The 19908-nt window shown below is 53.4% G+C and overlaps 7 protein-coding genes across 7 annotated transcripts; 3 read left to right on the forward strand and 4 right to left on the reverse strand.

Moving 5' to 3' along the window:
* Positions 1-14: 14 nt before the first annotated feature.
* Positions 15-1884, reverse strand: CORC01_05940 (cellulase; the record flags this gene model as incomplete). The annotated part of the gene is made up of 6 exons (XM_022617582.1): positions 15-293; positions 371-772; positions 859-1472; positions 1535-1649; positions 1718-1759; positions 1831-1884. The coding sequence occupies 6 exons, from the start codon at positions 1882-1884 to the stop codon at positions 15-17; spliced, it is 1506 nt and encodes a 501-aa protein (XP_022475823.1).
* A 2058-nt stretch (positions 1885-3942) lies between these two features.
* Positions 3943-4812, forward strand: CORC01_05941 (glyoxalase; the record flags this gene model as incomplete). The annotated part of the gene is made up of 1 exon (XM_022617583.1): positions 3943-4812. One exon carries the CDS (start codon positions 3943-3945, stop codon positions 4810-4812), a length of 870 nt encoding a protein of 289 aa, XP_022475824.1.
* Positions 4813-6517: 1705 nt separating this feature from the next.
* Positions 6518-7908, reverse strand: CORC01_05942 (short chain dehydrogenase; the record flags this gene model as incomplete). The annotated part of the gene is made up of 3 exons (XM_022617584.1): positions 6518-6998; positions 7103-7478; positions 7905-7908. 3 exons carry the CDS (start codon positions 7906-7908, stop codon positions 6518-6520), a joined length of 861 nt encoding a protein of 286 aa, XP_022475825.1.
* Positions 7909-9671: 1763 nt separating this feature from the next.
* Positions 9672-10334, forward strand: CORC01_05943 (uncharacterized protein; the record flags this gene model as incomplete). Its single annotated transcript, XM_022617585.1, has 1 exon — positions 9672-10334. One exon carries the CDS (start codon positions 9672-9674, stop codon positions 10332-10334), a length of 663 nt encoding a protein of 220 aa, XP_022475826.1.
* Positions 10335-11230: 896 nt separating this feature from the next.
* CORC01_05944 (uncharacterized protein) lies at positions 11231-13161 on the reverse strand (the record flags this gene model as incomplete). Its single annotated transcript, XM_022617586.1, has 9 exons — positions 11231-11334; positions 11387-11453; positions 11517-11646; positions 11706-12429; positions 12488-12527; positions 12580-12662; positions 12719-12847; positions 12909-13018; positions 13079-13161. The coding sequence occupies 9 exons, from the start codon at positions 13159-13161 to the stop codon at positions 11231-11233; spliced, it is 1470 nt and encodes a 489-aa protein (XP_022475827.1).
* A 685-nt stretch (positions 13162-13846) lies between these two features.
* CORC01_05945 (uncharacterized protein) lies at positions 13847-15758 on the forward strand (the record flags this gene model as incomplete). The annotated part of the gene is made up of 6 exons (XM_022617587.1): positions 13847-13918; positions 13991-14544; positions 14617-14887; positions 14970-15252; positions 15310-15544; positions 15602-15758. 6 exons carry the CDS (start codon positions 13847-13849, stop codon positions 15756-15758), a joined length of 1572 nt encoding a protein of 523 aa, XP_022475828.1.
* Positions 15759-16230: 472 nt separating this feature from the next.
* On the reverse strand, positions 16231-18817 carry CORC01_05946 (pectate lyase A; the record flags this gene model as incomplete). The annotated part of the gene is made up of 3 exons (XM_022617588.1): positions 16231-16694; positions 17878-18227; positions 18309-18817. 3 exons carry the CDS (start codon positions 18815-18817, stop codon positions 16231-16233), a joined length of 1323 nt encoding a protein of 440 aa, XP_022475829.1.
* Positions 18818-19908: the final 1091 nt, after the last annotated feature.

A 19908-nucleotide genomic window follows, 5' to 3' on the forward strand; every position in this document is an offset into this window, starting at 1 on the left:
AGAAAACTTGGAATTCACAGGAACAAGCCGATTGCCAGACCAAGTACCAGCAGGCTATCAAGTACTTCTAACCTCGGCCCCGCCGCCGTCGGGATGGCCGGTGGCCTCGTCGTAGTCGTCCCTGTTCCATTCCTACCACCCCGGGGGCCCGTCGCCGCGGGCAGCGTCGGCGTCGCAGGGTCCACCAGACGGGTGGTCGGCGTGCTCGCCAACGTCGGCGGTGGCGCGCGGCCGGCCCCGCCGCCGCCGTCGGAATGGCCGGTGGCCTCGTCGTAGTCGTCCCTGTTCCATTCCTACCACCCCGGGGGCCCGTCGCCGCGGGCAGCGTCGGCGTAGAAGGGTCCACCAGCAGGGTGGTCGGCATGCTCACAAACGTCGTCGGTGGCGCGATGCCGTCTCCGTCACCGCTGCTGCTGGGCGGTGCCAACGTCGGAGCAGCCGAGTTTGACGCCGAGGCGGAGGGCGCCGCTGACGGTGTTGTACCCGGGAGCTGGGTCGCCACCATGGATTCGGTGGGCTGTGATGGTGCCGGCGGTGGCGGCGCCGGCGGCGGGGTTGCCGGCGTGGAGACGTTCTGCTCCGTGTTTGCCCACGTGTCGAGGACGCACTGCTTCATGAGGCCGTTGTCGGTGTAGGTGTTGCCCGACTTCTTGGGCGTCAGGCTGAGGACGTAGTCGGTGCCGAAGCTGCCGGCCGCCCAGCCCACGAGGCCGATGAAGACGTCCGAGTTTTGGTTGATAAAGGTGTTTTGGGCACAGAAGCTTGTGAAGCACTGTTCCCCCCCAATTGTATTAGCCGCGGTTCGTTTTCTCCCATGAAGAGTGAGAAAAAGAAGAAAAAAACAAAGTCTTTGCTTACTGAAGCATCACTCGAGGCGCCCGTCTCGCTGACCAACCCCTTGCGGCCCCTGGCCCTCAGAAACTCGGCAACCGTCCTGAAACTATCCACATTGTCCGTCGTGCAGGGCTTGTGCGTGCCGCTGTTGTCTTCGTCCAGGTACTTGTGCACATCGAGTACCAAGTTCTCCGTCGTCCCGTCGGGGTTCGTAATAGCGCTCAGCGCCTCCGCGCTGCCGCTACTGACAAGGAACGCGGCCGAGTTGAAGTTCGTCCCGGGCAGGAGAATCATCTGCGACGCGGCGCCGGCGTTGCGGATCGCCGTCACGACCTTTTGGCACGTGGCCGCCCAGAGCTTGACGTCGAGGTCGTGCGGCTCGTTCATGAGCTCAAAGACGACGCGGTCGTTGTCCTTGTACTTTGTGGCGAGCTGCGTCCACAGCGAGACGAACTGGTCGTCTGTCGGGCCGCCCTGGCCTATGATGCCGCCGTTCCAGCGGGCGAAATTGTGAATGTCGAGCATGCAGTGCGCGCCGGTCGCGAGGCACTTTTGCATGACTTGGTCGTATTTGCCAAAGTTGGCCGCGCTGAGTTGGCCGCCTGCTTGGTTGTTGACGAGGAACTGCCAGCCGACGGCTGTGTGTGTTTGGTTGTCAGTGGTGGGTAGACTCAAGAGTTGGAGGGTCTGAAAGACGCACGCAGCCGGAACATGTTGAGCTTGTCATTCTGAGCAAAGTGGTTCATCTGCCCTTCGCCGTCGCCGCCGCCCAGCGAGCTGAGAGGCAGCTGGACTTTGCCCAGTGGACAGCTTCCCTGGTCTTCAAGTCAGTCTCTCTGTTTCTTTTGGATGAGATGCGCTGTCTGGGGGGTTGGGGACCTACATCAATCTCGCAGCCAAAGTCGCCACCAGATATCGCAACTCCCTGGCGGCAAAAGGTTAGACATCGTCTCAAGTCTCTCTTGTAGATTATATAAGACTTGCCAAGAACTGCACCCTCGCGAATGCTACCGCCGCAAACCCCAAAAGTGTAAGTGTCTTTGAGAACATATTCGATAACCGAGCGAATGGAAGAAGTGAAAGTGAAAAAAAAACAACAGTTGATTTCAAAAAAGAAGGGACTCAATCCGAAGAAGAGAATGGAGTTTGCGGTCTAAGAAGCGAAAGGCAGCACGAAGCAAACACAAAAGGGGTGCTTTGGTTACAGCAAGTCCCGAGAAGAAGGGATTAAGAACCGTTTGGCACCCAGAGGCAGCGGGGAGCCGCATGACATATCTACTACCGACAGGCCATCGAAAATCCTGCGATGGGATAAGGAGGTCCAAGAATAGCAGCCGGCGGCGCATGGGCTACATGACATGACACCCAGCAAACGGGAGGGCGGGGATCGAAAGTTGGGATGTGGGAATGTTCTCCCTATTTGCCCACAAATGGCCCAGCTGAGGAGGGGGGGCTGTGAACCTGCAAAGACTCTGAAGAGCCACCGAGCTTTTGCCCATCCTGCCATCCGATGGTCGTTTCTGTGCGACGAGATTCATGCGGCGAGCGCCACGAAGCCTGGTCGGACGAGGGCCTGCATCAGACGGTGGGAGTTTCATGTGCGGACACCAAAAAAGGCAAGGGGGGGGAAGGATCCGCGTCCGTTATTACCAGGGTCCCAGACACTTTTGCGATCGCCGGGGTGGGACTATAGCCTATAATATGTGGAAATCAAGCGATTGGGGGCCCGGTGGTCAAGGGACTCCAAGTTGGGTTGTGAGCCTCAAGAGAGTCAAGGAGGGGGAAGGGGGTCTCGGGCTGGCCGGGAGGCGGAGGGCCGGCGTTCCAATGCTTCGGTTTTTGATTCAATGCGCTTGGCTCAGAAATATCGCTGTTGATCATAAGCGAGCCGTTCCAAACAGCGGAAGCCTCGAGACCGCTACAAAAAGTCCAGCAGAATGAGCGTCAGTTCCACGGGAGTCGGTTGGAGCAGAAACTGGTGGCGTCTATAAGTGACAACATGATGATTATGAAGAGAAGAGATGCAACAAGCACTACTCGGGCCGATGGTTCAGGTGTCATTACTCGGGGTGTTGTTCGCCTGGTGGCTCCGTCCGAGACAACGTCACACAGCAGTAGCTGCTGCACCACTTGAACTGATGGCACCAACGACAGCTTTTTGTCATGGATACGTCTGCTTGTCAGCTTCAGTCTGGCAGAAGGTCAAAATCTGAGCCCGGCTCGAGCCCCATCTCTGGCCAGGGACAGCCCGGGATCCTTCGACAGAGCCTCCAAATTTTAGCGCGCAAGCACTAGCAAAAGGTCAAAGAGACGCTGCCGCGTATGATGTTCCTTTTGTACGTTGACCACCGGAACGAGGTAGAAATTGTCTGAATGAATAAAATAAAGTATTTATGAGGAAAGTCGTGATGAAGATCCGGCTGATGTGCCGGCTTTCCCTGTCGCTGGGACCAGTGAGAGAGAGAGCAGATTCTGGTAGGCCTGCCGACACGCGTTCTAAAAAGCCCCTGAGAAGTTGACGGGGTAATCCACGCACGTCCATTTGACGAGAACTTGATTGTTGATGCACTGCCTGGGATGCAATGGGAAACACTCGCATTAAGGCAATGGTGGCGGTCTCGGTGATTTGGCAGTCTCGGAGAGAAGAAGTGCTCCGAGTTTTACTTGTGAGCGGTATAGGGGAGATATGAAGACGAGTCCCTCCTGTTGGGCTAGTTACTGTTATGTCTAGGTACCATAATGGTGTTTGATTACATAACGCTGTTTCTTCTCAATGATGCGGGGACGGGAACGAGGGCCGGCCACGTGCCGGAACACTCGTCGTAGGTCCGGCATACACCGGAAAGCATCAAGAGACGTGAGGGCTTTGCGAATAGCTTGGCAGAAAACTCTTATGTTTTCTCGACCGATAGCGGACGTGATACTTCCGCGTTTCTTCGCAATGACTATCAGCAATGGTGACATTGTGGGGCGCGCGGGGAATAGAACGATAAATACCGGATGGATGTCCCAGATGCTTCACATCGCAGATACAACAACACGTCTTGAAGTCACCTGCATCCCTGGCCACCCAGCTCTGTATACGAGTCCATTCAAGAGCTTTCCACAATGTCGTCCTCTACAACCCAGAGCTCGAATCCGCCTCTCCTCGATCACATCGTGATCCTCCTCCCCCACCACGTTCTCACCTCCCTACCCTCCTGGCTCTCCACCGAATTCACCATCCTCACAGGCGGCCGCCACGCCGACGGCCGCACTGAAAACAAACTCGTCATATTCGCAGACGGCACCTACCTCGAGCTCATCTCCTTCGTCGAGGGCATCAGCCGGGAGGACCGCCTGAAGCACAAGTGGGGTCCGAAACCGGACGGCACCATCATCGACTGGGCGTACTCCCTCAAGGACGAGTCCGGCTTCGCCCACATCCAGAAGCGGGTGCGTGACGCGCAGTCGCTGGCCGTGTACGACGATCCCGTGCCCGGCGGGCGCATCAGGCCGGATGGCGAGGAGCTAAAGTGGGCCGTTGCCCTCCCGGACGGCGCCGCCGGTGCCGGGGTAAAAGTGGAGAGGGGTGAGTTGCCGTTTTGGTGCTTTGACCGGACGCCGCGCAAGCTCCGCGTGCCGGATCACGTCGCAGAAAACGTCAAGCATCCGAGCGGATCGCTGGGCGTCCATTCGGTATCGGTTGACGTGACCAACGAGGATTTCAAAAAGGCGTACGCCGGCATCAACGACCGGGCGGCGAAGGAGAGCGACGGTGGTGTTGGGCGGTGGACGTTTGACGTCCCTGTTCGTCAGTTTGACGATCCGAGATATATCAACGTCGAAACCGTCTCTGGTGGGCAGCAGGGACCTAGGCAGGCTCTTCGACTGGCGCTGTACACCGCTGCGGGTACGACGAAGCGGTCTATTGGTGGCGACCTTGGGGGAGGCGTCTCCGTTGAGATTGAATTGGTTCCCGTTTCGGGGTCCGCCTGAGCCGCAAATCCACGGGTTGTCCAGAATCTATGTATACATACGTGCAGGCGAATATGCACAGGTGATGGTATGCTACACATGACTGACCAACCTTGAAATGAGGTCTTCAGAGAAAACGCCTTGAGAGTTGTACATAGCTACCCGTGTCTGCTGCATCTAGAGGGGAAAAGAAAAGAAACCGAAACAAAAGTCTCGGTGTCAAACCTTTCAAGCTAGTGATCAAGCATTTTGAAATTGGGAGGAAACCACCTCAACGGCATCTCGATCTACGAGGTACCTACACATTCCTGCTTCTACATGAAGCCCGAAGTCCAGGGCACGACCGCATCAGCTCCCAAGACCAATGGAACACCCATCTACGTCGTCCCGCTGAGGCTCTGGGACCTTGCATCTCTACTCGTCGGCTTCCACTACTTCATCATAGGTACCTTATTCTACATCCAGTCAGGCGTTCTCCGTGGCACTCTTGTGCCTGGCCTATTGGACCAAAGACCATCATTCAGCTTCAGGAACTCGATTTCATTGCAGTACAAATCATGATGACATGCTTGGTGGCTTCGTTGGGTCCTAAAACATGCCGGAACGCCTTGAAGAGATGTCTACCAGCCCTGAATGAAGGAGATAGTCCCACACTTCATAGTCAAAACACTCTAGGGTCGTTCTTTGGGCATTCTGAGAGGCTTGGATGTTGGGTGTTGTTGCGGTAGCAAAGCCAGAAGGGATAGACTTTTGTTGTTGATGAACATGGGTGGTCTTGTAGGCAAGACCTCTCGGTGGCCATCAAGGCACTTGTACGAGATTACAGAGGAGAAGATACCTTTCAGGTTTATCAACGCCTTTAGTAGTGGCCGTTATGAAACTAATGGCTGTGACCGTTACCTGCACCGGGTGTCCATGGACAGATCATAGAGGCACTCGTCATCTTCATCGGCTGTGTGATTACAACTGAATCCGTTACGTCAAAGATTCCTTGCCATGAGGAATCTGGCCGCGTATTTACTAGTGTAGCTCTGGAGATTGGGTGTGTTTGGGCTGAGAGCTGGCATGGGAAGGCATTTCGACCTGAGATCTTGAAAAGAACCTTCACCAATTGCATTTTGGATCGTGCTTGATGAAAAGAAACATGGAGTTTTTTTAATGGAGTTGGAGTGGACCAAGCCAAGGATCACGATGTGGGATAGCTCAAGTTGGGAAGACGCGACGGGTGGGGTGTTGACGGGAAGCCCACACTAGCTAGCCTAAGGAAATGGAGCCAGGAACGAGGTCATGTCATCACGCATACATCATCAATTGATCAATTGAAATCGCGAGGCCGTAGTGCGGCGAGCTCTCAAAAAGTCACGAGTGCTAGGCGACGGACGTCGACCAAGTATTTCAGATAGGGATCTGATGGTTGCAAATTGTTCCAAGCGAGGCACTTTAGGTCACATATTGTATGCACACCATGGCAACTGTGAAGACGTTTCCTGGCTGCTCTTTTACTCATGAGGCATTTTGGCCATTTTTTGAGGCAAAATTTGGCGCAGCCTGATATACTGCTTCACTCAATTGGGCTACCAATGCATTTTTACTTTTTTGTCTATTATTTCTTTTCAACTAGTCATAACTTCATATCCAAGACCAGGAAGCTTTTGACTCCCTGTATCCATGTGCTGTCGTTGTTGTTCCGCCCGCTTGCCTTCATGCAACAAGAAGCGAGGCCAATTTACCGGCAGGTGTAGCCGCCGTCAATGACAATGTCGGCACCGGTGGTGTAGGTGCTAGCATCGGAGACGAGGTAGACGTAGGCGCCCTTGAGCTCCTTGGCGTCGCCGTTGCGGCCCATGGGGATCATGCTCTTCCACAGGTCCTGGACCTTTTGCTCGACAAAGTCGGACAGGCCCGTGTCAATGTAGCCCGGCGAGATGGAGTTGACGCGGGCAAAGTCGCGCCACTCGTTGGCGAGGGAGCGGGCCATGTGGATGCAGCCGGCCTTTGCGACGTTGTACGAGGTCTGCTCCTGGGGGTAGTTGGCAATGTGGCCGGACATGGAGGCGGTGATGACAAAGGAGCCGGAGCCGCGCTCGCGGAAGTGGGCGCCGACGGCCTTGGCGCAGTACGCGGTGCCGTTGAGGTCGATCTGGATGACGTGGTCCCAGGCCTCCTTGGAGCCGTCAATGATGCCGGCGTCGGCGGTGGCACCGGCGCTGGAGAGACACACAATTGTTAGCAAACTTTCTTGCATTGAAAAAGTCACGCAGCGTACTTCGAGAGAGGGAGAGGGAGAGGGAGAGAGGGAGAAGACGCTTACTTGGCGATGAAGGCATCAATCTTGCCAAAGTCGGCAATGATCTGCTTGGTGGTCGCCTCGACCTGGGCGTAGTCGCTGACGTTGAGCTTGTAGATCTTGACCTTGACGCCGTACTCCTTCTCGAGCTCGGCGGCGTTCTTCTCGGCGCCCTCCTTGCGGGAAGAGTAGGTGATGGCCAGGTCGGCGCCCATCTCGGCGCATCCGCGGGCGGCCTCGATACCCATGCCACGGGGGCCAGAGGCACCCGTGACAACGACGACCTTGCCCTTGAGGCTGAAGAGGTCCAGAAGACGGGACGCGGTGGGAATGGACTGAGGCATGTTGAAGGGATATGTGGTGTTGATGTGGTTTGGGAGAATGGGGAAAAAAGAGGCGTCTGCAAAAGATTGAAGAGAAGGCTTAATTTTGGGTATTAAACTTTTTTTGGCATGAGAAAGGAGGAGAGGAAGGAATCAGAAGATGATCAGCGGGAGAAAGGCGGCTTTGAATAGCTGGCCGCACAAGGTGCCTGAGCCACAGCAACCGAGGGGTCAATAAGGTGGCATGGTGGAGGGGTAGTTTTTTTTTGGGGAATTGGCCGGCCGTGACGGCATCCCGGAACCCCCGCTGATGTCATTGATACAGGCACACGGACTAGACGCCGGGGCTAAACACGGCCTATGGCTCAGTAATGAGGTTGTTAGGATGTCTAGATACAAGGGAGAACCCATGCTCCCCTCCAAGTGCCCGCCAGTCTGGTGGATCTAGATTAATGGGACCCCGGATGGGCCGCAGGTTAGACAGTATGTGTTCGTACTCATACTCATGCCCAATAGAGAATAGTACTTGTTTTGTACGAATTGGTATCTGAGTAATCCCACATGCGAGTACTGCAGCTGTATGCGGCATGCGGCTTGGACAGCTCATCAATCTGATCTTGGTCCTCGCTTGGCGCAACCCTTTCCTGCTGTCTACCTAGTGCTCATCAACCGCGCTGACCGAGAATTGGAAAGGATTTATCAAAAGTGCAATAGGTGACATCCTCTGTCCGAAAAAGAGAAATAAAAAAAAACATCGATACGTAAGGACGGATAGATGCTCGGTGTTGTTCTTAGCCTATCACAAAAACCTGGCACCAAGTTCTAGGCCTTACCAGAGAACCACGTCGTCCAATCGGTCTCAAGAAACTGCTAAAATACATGGTTGCGGCCAAGAAGTCTAGTGTAGTGTAGCTGTAAGATCCACAAGTTGAGCCCACCATCCAACACAACCCGGCCCCGCAGCGACGCAGCGCGCGCCATTAGTCAAGGCCTCGCATCGTCGATGCTGTCTTTAGGTTCCAGCTTTCCAGGAGAAACGAGAGCCCAGCGGGGCATTGTACCGTAGATACCAGCGAGAAGAGGGGGGGCCATATCACCCCATGCCCTCGTGGGCGCGTCGTGTCCAAGTAGTCTTCGTGTACGTAGTACGCGCGGGCCTAGGAACTCGTGTTGGCGCGGCGCTGGGCAGCCGGGCGCCGAGGCATGTCGGTGAGGGGGTTAATAGAGGGCAAGAGACGACCATGAAGCGTGGGGTTCAGGTTGTTGCCAGTGGGCCATGGAGACTTTTTGATCCTCATCCTCCAACCGCCGCTTCGCTCCTCAACTCTGACCTCAGTGCCACTCCACACCCCGGCATATTGTGGCCTTTGCACAGTTGCGGGTTCCGACTCTGCACGGTTGAGGGGGTGGAAAGGTGTTGGAGATTTGGAGGAGCAGCGTCCAGTCGACCCACGTAATCCTGGGGAGAGCTCATTCACCCGCGCGGGGTGCCTCGCCAGTGAGCGATATTTTCTCAACAGGGCCCTCTGATCTGATAGTTTGGACTTGGTTCCACCTCGTTTGAAATCGACTACCGGGGCTCTGCGTCGGGGAGATTCCGAGACGACTGCAACTGCACATGAAGCCACCATGAAGATTGTCGAATATGCCATACTAATTATTCATCAACTCATGGTTCGACTCTATCGGCCGGTCTCCGAACCCTCGGCCCATTCGGAGACCGGCCGGAATGCTAGACAAGGAGCTTATCGGGTGACCTGTAACATCACTTCACCCAGCCGTGGTCGAAATACCATCCTCCACGTCCCTAGAATCGCTAGAGAATGAGAGAACATAATCGAGCCTCCCTCTATTCTCTCTCGTCGCTCTATTTACGAACCCCCTCTGTTTTCTATTTCAAGCTCTTGTCATTAACTCGCATTTGATCCGTAGATGTCACTTCAAGCACACTAATCAAGAAAATCTATCAGGGTCAAACTCACTTACGGCCACTTGAACGCCACTGAAGTCTTGCGTACATGGAGACAAACTCTCTCGACGCCTCATCGATTAGATCCATATGATTACATTTCTCCAATATAGAGCAGGTTCTTAAATAAGATGAATCTTCATCAGATCCGACATTATGGTGCCCTGGGATGAGTCGTCCATCTCCAAGTTTGCAGCCTCAGATAGTCCATGTTCCCTCCAATCCTTTGAAATCTTGACCTAGCGACGGAAACATCAGAGCCTCCTCCTCCTCCTCTTCGTCCAATAACTACAAACCTGCAATGCCCGTCAACCGCACTACTCTCCACCGGGCAATGATCTGGCCACGCCGACGAACAACACCACCATGGCCCTCGCGAACATGTCTCAGGGACGAAGCCAAAACCACAGTCTCCATCCTCCTCAGCTTGTGCATGGGCGCCTCGACACTGGCAACAATCACCTTTGCCAACGCGGCCGCAGAAACGACGGGGGACCAAGCCCTCATGTCGGGCCTCTCCATCATACTGGGTCTCGCGCAATGGGGTTGCGCCATGATCTTTGGCCTCCACAAATGCATCCGTCCCCCGCCGGGGCAAACGGGCAACTTGGTGCTCTTATACCCCGCCACGTGGGTTGCCATGCAGGCCGTCTGCTTCGTCGCCGTCCAGTACATGTGGCAGCGCGACTGGTCGCAGGTCACCAAGAACGCGGCCGTCACGTGGATGGTTGTGAGTCTGGGGACCGTTGCACTTTGGACACATGTCATTCTCTGTCTGCTGGCCAAGAGATATCTTACAAAGAGAACGACGCGGCATGCAGCGAGACCGGCTGATCCGGCACCGGCGGTGCAGATGGTGGTGAGAGACCGAATCGCTGATATAGAGGAGGCTGTGAGCCCAGTTCAAGCTCCGCCATACGTTGCTGTGAGGGAAGTGAAGAACGAGAACGTGCGCTTGGGCTGAGTCGAGAGGTTGGAAATGGCTGAGGGAACGACGAGAATAAGGATGACCATCGACGATTGTATCGGGTGGTTATTAAATAATGCCCATTCAATCCGAAACATTCAACGAGTATTAATGCACAGTGAGGGACATTATGAAGGTCAAAATGATTCTACGTAATGAGACTACCAAAGAATGACAGTCTGGTAACAACTCTTAAACCCAAACAGCGTAAATATACAGAAAAGTTCTGCCAAAACCTGATGTAGACATGTCATGTTGAAATGAATGACCTCCATCAATGATTGTCGGGTAGACTTGATCGCTGCTTATGTGTACCCTACAGGGGGTTGTGGACCTTTTCCCGTGCTCCCTTCATTTATAAGATCGTTTCTCAGCTAACGCTTTGCTTAAGGGCCTTTGCTTTTACGACTTCCCTGGCTATTGCGCCTTGCTATGGAAAAGTTTTTGATCTTGGAGCCGAACATTGATGTTCTAGATCTGGGAATCGGTAAAGCCGATGTTTGTCGAGGTTCGTGCCAGCAGGGGTTTCAGAATCTCAGCATTAAACGCGCGACTATCATCTGTACAATATGAACGGTAGTTTTCACACATGCGTGTCTGTCATTGATTCTCATTAGGTTGATTGACAGTATGAAATTGGAACACGCGTCCTTGTTCACAGTCCAGAATCAATCTGTCACTGGCTGTTCGCAATCCACGAGCTCCTCGCTTCATATTGTCCAAAACTTCACTCAATATTGACATGTCGGCTCGTGGTCAGAAGAGATGTGTGGTTTAAGATGTAAATAGTAGTGCCTGAGCTCTATCGCTCACAGCGGTCATTAACTTTCTTTCATAGACAGTTGATCAGCCGTCTGCTGTCATGTCGACAAATTATAACTTCCTCATAGTCATCAACGAATCTCTACCTCTTGGACTCCAGCTTTTTCGGCAAAGTCTATGTCACGGACGATCTTGACATCGCCAAAGATCTCGTCAATTTCTTCCAATGATTTCCCTACAAGTTAGATGTCAGCTTTTGTTCATGGAAGATGAGTAGCAGTTTTTACCTCTGGTTTCGGGATAGAAGACCGCAAAAATGGCAGCACAGAATGCGTTGGTGAGAATGAAGAGTATCTAAGTCGTCGAGTTAAAAGACGGAAACCAAATCGAATGCAAAGTGAGACACGGTTGACGTACGTAATACTTCCAGCCAACCGCAGCTAGCGCGATGGGCGAACACTGCGTGATGAGGAGACTAAGGGAGTAGTGTATGACCTGAATTATGGCATTTGCTTTGGCTCGAAGCTCGGTGGTAAAGACTTCAGGACTTGCATGGTCATCAGCATAGTCACCAAAGGTCGGCAGCCAGCCACGACAAATACTCACGGAATAATCCATGTCATAGGCCCCAAGAGAGCAGAATAGTTGGCAGACACAGCGAAAATACAGGCAATGAGACCGCGCTGGGCTGCTTGGTTGGTCGGGAATCCGGGTCTTGCAGGGTACACTGCCGCAAGAATGGTGATGATCAAATAGCAAAGCGACAAAAGCGACGAGCTGATGATGAGAATCTTCTTGCGGCCGACACGATCGACAAAAAACAGGGACAGGAAGCACACCACCGGTCCCACAGAACCGTAGAGACCACTGACGAGAAGTTGCTGATCCTGGCCGAACTGCAGCGTGGCGTAGATGGCCGTCTGGTAATACTGAACAAACGAAATGCCGGACAGCATCGCGGCAGCCCACACGAACGAGCCGACAAAAAGTCTTTTGCGGAACGCCGGAGTCTTGAACAAGTCAGCCCAGGAGAGGCGGCCTTGGGCCTGCAGCTCCTCTGCAATGTTGACCTGGATGATGGTGAACTCGTTGCGGCACCAGTCGTCGTTGGACCCGTCATAGTGGTAGTTGCGGAAAGCCTTTTCGGCTTCCTCGTGTCGGCCCTTGAGACAGAGCCATCTGGGCGACTCGCTGAGGGAGAAGACGCTGATACCCAGGACCAAGGCGGGGACGCTCTGTATGGCGAATCCGAGCCTCCATTGGTTGGGGTTTTGCCATTTGCCTTCGCCGACGCCGGTCCAAAGAGCGACGAAGAAGCCCCAGGAGACCACTTTCTTCCATTAGCATGCGTGAGCCGAGCCGAGAATTCCTCAAAGGTTCCGACGTACTCATCTGGTTGATGGCCGTTATTCTGGCTCTCTCATGAGTCTGAAAAGCATCAACATTGGGACATCTCCGCCTGTTGAGTGTCGCGGCTCACCTTGGCTATCTCTGCCCCAAAGACTGGAGCTACGCCGGTGATTGTGCCGACCGCAAAGCCAACTAGGAGTCGGCCGATGATGACTGCTTCTAATTTCAGCATTGTATCTTCCGTTTCCTATATTTCGGGGTACACGCACGCATTGCGACATGGGCAGCGCCCGCCATCAGAGCACCGCCGATGACTCCCCATATGCAGCCAAAGGCAATTGCTTTCCGACGGCCGAACTTATCGCTTGTCACGCCCACACAGGCGCTCCCGAGCCATGCTGGTCAGTTTGTTAGTCAGATAGCTGCCAAGTTTGTTACTGTTCTTAAGGGATCCTTTACCTCCAGCCTGATACACCGATACGATAGCACCTCGGAGTGGAGCATCAGGGTTTCCAAAATATGTGAGGAATGACTGGAGTGCTAAGCTGGGTGTGATGATTCCTGAATCACTATGGGCATAACATGAGACTGGAGTTGATTAGATGTGGTCGTAAGGTGGAAAGACTCACAACCCATAAAGAAACCCTCCTATACCAAGCAGGATCGACGTCAAGAAGGGCTTGCTGAGCCAGCCGGAAGATTCAGGTTTCATGGTAACACGCATGGAATCTGAGCTTGAATCTATGAATTGGTGAAAGTTCCGAGTCTCGACGTTTCTCAAAGCAAGATACATGTGAGGAGTATCGACCATCATGATCCGGACCTACAGGGACTTCTCAGGCTTTGTACCTCTTCACAGTCCGTGTTCTTCATCTCACTCGAGCAACTGCCGCGGTACTACAAAAAAAGACCAGGGTATGATTATCCGCGATCCAGCCAAGGCGTTTGTAAGTTTAGAGTCAGCAAGAAGGATGCATGGGCCGCTTCGTTGTTGGAGGGGTTCCCCCACACGCATCTTGCTTCCCCCGCGTAACCCACATGCATTCTCAGACGCAGACTGCGGGGTTATCAAGCGGACTTGTCCATATCGTGACTTGCTTTTGACATGGCTATCGAGCCGGAAAGATGACAGAGACACACTTGTGGCTTGCCGAACTGTCTTTGCCAAGAACGGCAGTTGTTAAAACAGGCGAGCTTGAAGCGCTCGCCGCGGAACCGATTACTGGAAGATTGAACAGCCTCGGGTTTTCCGACTCGCTGGCCTTCAAACCCCTAGATATCCCCGAATAATTCTTTGAGATAACCGACGAACGAGATTGAAGTTTCGACGTCTACGTATGGGAGCGGTATAGTTACACAACCACTACTCAACTCGATCCAGAACCAACCACTCCAACATGATCCTTGATATTCTCGCTTACTTGGCGGTGGTCATTGGGGCTTCGTATGTTGCCCTAACATTCCCTCGGGTAGGAACGCTCTATTCTAGTATCTCTTTGCCATCACTTTGCTGACTTACTCAATATCGATTCCTCGAGTAGCTACGACAAGAATGGAAGCTCTACTCGCACCGCTCACAACTTCCCCCAGGTCCCAAGATCATCAAGACAGGGATCCAAAAGCCATGGCTCTGGTTCCAGGAGCTGAGCATGGAGTACGGCGACGTCGTCTACCTCCAAATGGGCCCGACTCCAACAATCGTGCTGGGCTCCGCCCAAGCGGCATGGGACCTCCTCGAAAAGAAAGGTTCCATCTTCTCGTCGCGACCACGCTTCATCATGGGCGGCGAGCTCCTCTCCGGCGGCATGAGGGGCCTGATGGCCTCTTACTCTCCCTTTTGGCGGCGCTGGCGGAAGCTCCTGCACAGCGGCTTCATGCAGCGGCAGAGTGAGACGTACCGACCGGTCCAGAGTCTCGAGTCCAAGGTGCTCATGCATGAGCTCCTCACCAAGCCCGGAAATTACCGACAACATCTTGAAAGATATGCCGCTTCTGTGATTGTGACAGTGACGTACGGTAGGAGGGTGGAGGATATCACCACTGATATCGTCGTCCAGCGCAATGCCGAGTCGATGGGACGTTTGACGTCGGTCAAGTGAGGACTGCGCTCCAAAGTCTCCCAAAATCTTGGACGTTTCTGACATGTTTTTTCTTTCATGGCATCTAGCATCCCTGGCAAGTTTGCCGTCGAGAGATACCCAGTGCTCAAGTACATTCCCAGCGTCTTAGCCCCTTGGAAAGCCGATGTCTTGAAGCAGAGGCAAAAGGACATTCAGATGTACACCGAGCTCATGGACGAAGTGCGCGACCAAGTCGCCCGGGGCGTCGCGCCAGAGTCCTTTTCAAAACACCTGCTTCAAGAGCAATACGACCTTGGCATGTCAGACCTCGAGGTAGCGTACACGGCAGGCTCGCCTTTCGGGGCTGGTGTCGAAACAGTGAGATATACCCCCCCCTCCTCCCCCCAAAGTGCATTCTGGGCAACGAACCGATATTGACTGGCCCACCCGTTTTCCAAAGTCGGCCGGGTCTCTGGCCAGCTTTCTCCTAGCCTGTACCAAGTTTGGACCGCAGTTCATTCCGAGAGCGCAGGAGGAGCTTGACAGAGTCGTCGGAAGCGACCAACTACCTACGTTTGAGGATCTGAGCAGACTCGAGTATGTCCGCGCCATAGCCTCAGAGACGTTACGCTGGCGACCTGTCGCCGTCCTCGGCGGCACTCCCCACGCAAGCACCGCGGATTATGTCTACAAGGGCATGTTCATTCCAAAGGGCAGCACCGTCATCGCCCCTCTCTGGAGCAGTAAGTTCAACCTGAGACGCTTATGATATCATGCAGAGGTCTAACTACTCTAAACAGTTCATCTTAATGAAGCAGACTTCCCAGAACCCCATGAATTCAGACCTGAGCGATTCTTGAGCGACCGCGAGTACCCCGGCACTTTCGGCCACAGCGCTTTTGGATGGGGCCGCCGGATCTGCCCCGGCATGCACCTCGGATCTGCGTCTGTAGCCTTGAACATTGCGAGGATACTCTGGGGGTTCAAGGTCAACCCTGAAAAGGATGAGAAAGGCAGAGATATTGAGGTGGACATGTGAGTGTAATCTCGCCCCTTGTATGTTGAACTGGAGCTGACTTGATGTACACGCAGCTTTGCATACTCGGATGGCTTCAATTCGAGTCCCTTGCCGTTCCTATGCTCGATTACACCCCGCTCGATTAAACATGCTCAAGTCATTGAGCGGGAGCACGTGGGAGCTTTGGAAGCGTTGAGGGAGTACGCCGTTGTCGCGAGCAAAGTATCTTGATCTTCCGATTGAAAGAACGGCCTCATCTAGCCAACCTAGACTTTGGTATCTAGCTACTACTTTAGGTAGGTGCTTAAACTTCTCGGGCGACTCGAGTGCATTAAATTTAATGCCCGAGTCGCTTGGGATCTGTCGTATCATCAACATAATTATATTAATGCGAGGTTCATTTGCTTTCAATTTGACATTAATTCTACGCATTTTCATCTCCATGATTCATCCATGTCAAGGCGGAATCCTCAAAGACCAACGGTACTTATATTCCAATACCTCAACTCGTCAAACTCGGCTTCGGAGATGTACCGTCGTGTATTAATACTCAAAGCCCAACCGACATCAGGCTCAACGCAAAACTCCGAGCCCCGACGACCGTCCAGTCACTCTCCGCAAACGGCACCCGGCCGCCGGTGCGGCTGACGGCGTATAAGCCGATGAATCTCGCCACCGTACCCGCGCTCGCAGCGAGCGAGAACTAGTCTACAAACCCCTCCTTGATGGCCCCGTCGCCGCAGTTGGGGCCGGGGACCAGGCGGTACGCCTGGGCTCGCGGGTCGCAGCCCCTGGACTTGCTTTCCTCGACGATACGGTCGTAGACGTGCTTCTCCGCTGCAGTCTCATACAGCCGCACATCCAGATCGCCGAGGATGTTGTCCTTCAAAACGTCGAGGTAAGGGATCTCCGTGATGTTGCTAGGGGCGAAGTCGAGCGGGCGAGCGAGCTGGTATTCGATGACGTTGCGCAGCGTCGCGGCGCGGGTGCCGTTGAACAAGTCAAAGATGATTTCGCAGAACAGGAAAACCCGGGCCCCCCGACCGATAGCGGTTGTACCCCGATGTATGCTCGGGGAGGTGGTCGATCTCGATGTCCCTCGTGCGGACGTCCGCGGGCTCGTCGTAGCCCAGCAGTGAGTACACGGCCGTGGAGTAATTGAGCTTCCTGTATACGTGACAAAATTGCCTGAATCTTCCCTGTCATACCCCGTATTCCATACATTTGCACGACGGGATGTTTAATTCCCCGCCAAGTCCTAAATGTGATGCGAGACTGCACGCAGCATAAAGTTTTGTGCTAGCAGCAAACACGGAAGCATTCATCATTTAAAATTTACCCAAGTAAATAGAAAAAGTGACGCATTGCCAAGATAGAGTTGTCAATCTCTTAGGTTGATGGATCCCAGCAATATGTCCCCTACATCAAGTTAAACTCGACGTCGCCGTTTCAGCGTCGCGTGCACACTGTCTCCGCTTGACAGATCTTAATATAAATCAAAATGTATATAAACATGATCCACAGCAAACACTGTCTTCCGACTTCAATCCTTAACACCAGCGCTTACTAAGGTCAGTCCAGTTCTTGGCAGCTCATCAAAGTAACGACACGTGGTTAAGGGCAACCAACGTTCATGTTTCAAATAAGACGTGCAACTGAGTGTGAGCTGGGTCTATCAAAAGCTGAAATCGTGAGATCATTCTGTCTCCCACAATGGCAAAAGCGATGAAGGTCCATCCAGGATTCGAACCTGGGCTTACGGAAGTCCTTTAATGAAAACCATTATCAGAATCCGACGTCCTAACCAACTAGACTAATAGACCAGATAGAGCAAGTTCACACTACTCGGTGGGGATGACGCTCCCTTCCCAGAATTATGCTTATGGATTGTGGGTTTCGTGTGGGGAGAAGAATCTCAAAGCCCTCATTGTGGATGTGGTGGGGATCACCAGGGCCGGGGGGGCGGCTTGCCGCTTATGCGGGACTCAACTACACATTGCGAACTGCATGTTTCCAGTTCAGCGTCGCGGGATTCTGAGAATGTGTATTTAGAAATCAAATTCAGTTGCAATATGGATATCTTTACAGGCTTTCGACCCAGAGACTCGTCCAACTCTTGGTGGGCTTCGACTCTAGGCCGCTTTCGAAATGATACGTACTGCTTCAAATTATGGACATTGAAACTCGCCGCCAATACGGTAGATAAACAGACCAAAAGTCTCATCAGAGAGACCTTTGTCCATCTGCTTCCCTCTCCAGAGTGCAATACTTCAACACCCGCTCGTCTTGACATTAGTAGCAACACAAAGCTTGCCATCCGGACCCGTCGAAACCAGCTTCGGCTCCTTACCGCTATCATTCCCCTCAAAGTTCTGGCACACCTTTGCGCCGCCCAGGATGCATGAGTCCCGGATGGTGGTCTGGTCCTTCTGGTTCCCGTTGACGCCCGACAGGACTTTCCCGCCGTCGAGCCGGATATTGTCAAACGTCGAGAGCCGTGCAAACTGCCTCTTGCAGTTGCCACAGCTCCGGTACATTTTGCTGCAGTTCAAGCATAAGTAGTTCTTGACGGCCACGGTCCCGGCCCCGTTGTGCTGCAGGACTTTATCCTCGGCGTCCTGGGCGCCGCCGCCGTTGACGTAGGATGTGCCCGAGGCCTGGCGGAAGGTGATGGCGTCTTCGCATACTTTTTGGAACCAGCTGTTCGTTTTTTTGAAAAGTGTCAGTCAAGACGATATTACAAATACCAATGTGGTGTGGGGACAAAAGTTGAGGACTTACACGTTGTTGACGGTACAGCTGCCCTTGCAGTGAATACCCTCACCATTATTAGGCCCAATCATAACGTTACTAATCGTAGCCCCTTCTTCAAGAAGGAACACGGCGTCCTTGTCCCCGCCCTCGGTCTGGCCGCGGCAGGTACTCGGGCTCCGATCCCACATCACCATCCCGCCGTCAAAGGTCTCGCCCGCGGCAATGATCTTCACAGCGGCAATGTTCTTTGACCCCTTGGGCTTCGGGAACGTGGTCTGCAGCTCCGTATTCGTCCCGTTACCACTACCACCACCGCCACCGGATCCAGAACCCGGGGTTGAGGTACCCTTGGGCGCATGCGCTTTATCGCTCTTGGAGCCGCCCTTGTGGGACGTCTTGTGGGACGTCTTGTGTGACGTCTTGTGTGATGTCTTGTGCGACGTGTTGGAGCCGTCCATTGGGCAGGCGGTGGGCGAGGCGAGGCCGAGGGTGGAGAGGCAGAGGGCCAAGACGAGGAGGTTCTTTCGGATGTACATTGTGCTCCTGTGCAAAATGGACTTTTGAAATCAGATGATGGTGGTGGGATGGGGGAGGGTAGCGTTTTGGCTATGACAGAAAACGCTGGGATGAAGAGGCCTGGGTCTCAAATGGGGAAGATTGGTGGTGTTGATAGAACAAGCTGTTATATGAGACGACCCAGTCGTTTGGGTGTAAGAATCGAAGACGGGCGTAAAATGAAACGGAAAATAGAGCTTTCGTGATCAGAATGTTGACAGCTCTTGAAAGCTGCAGTGGTTGGTGATGGTCCGAATGCAAAACTAACAGACGAACGAACTCTATCCTCTTTATATTTCCCAACTCTTTGTCGATTCGACTGCCCCAGTGTCAATCTCAACGAACCCCTATGTTCCCCGTCCGCTCATGACAAGAATGAGTCAATCGGGCATTTTTGAGTTCGAGGTCAACAGTCTCGCGAGCCCGAGCTCGTGGGCAACGACCGCAATACGCTTCATTCTCCAGCGCAGCACGTTGGTCACCAGAATAGAAAAATCTATCCAAGAACGATAGCGCGCTTCACATAAGGTAGACGAACTGCGTAAATCGCACCCTTCCACAGTCGTCTGAAACCCGTGCGAATTAAGCTTTCATCTGGCAGAGGTATAAGGTAGGTAAGTCCAGGTAGACAGATCGACAACCCAAAGAGCCTCCCATCTGGTTGGTAAGGTACTATACAAGAGGGCGGGTTAACAATCAACTCAAAAAAAGCTTATACGAACGCCACCAATCAGCCTCATTCTCTGTCGAAACCCAGCACCATGGATGCCATCGGACAAAATCCCGGCAAGACGATCAATGCCCGTCTGATGTTCTTAATGCAGGACTTCTATCCTCCACGGACCTCCATCGCGTCCGAGACTGATCGTCCAACCAGGGTTACACCCCCGAGAAGAGCGAAAGAGCCATGAGCTGAAGCCACTCACAACTTGATTCTCGAAAAAGTTGGCTGAGTAAGTCAGGCTCGGAGTCGTGGGAAGTGACCGTTGACACACCGTTCATCTACTTCAAAAAGGAACGTGCATATTCTGAAGCAGATCCATCATCTTCTTCAAACTGCCTCTCTTTGGGT

Source organism: Colletotrichum orchidophilum (assembly GCF_001831195.1).
Source record: "Colletotrichum orchidophilum strain IMI 309357 chromosome Unknown Scaffold_43.1, whole genome shotgun sequence".
Taxonomy (NCBI): domain Eukaryota; kingdom Fungi; phylum Ascomycota; class Sordariomycetes; order Glomerellales; family Glomerellaceae; genus Colletotrichum; species Colletotrichum orchidophilum.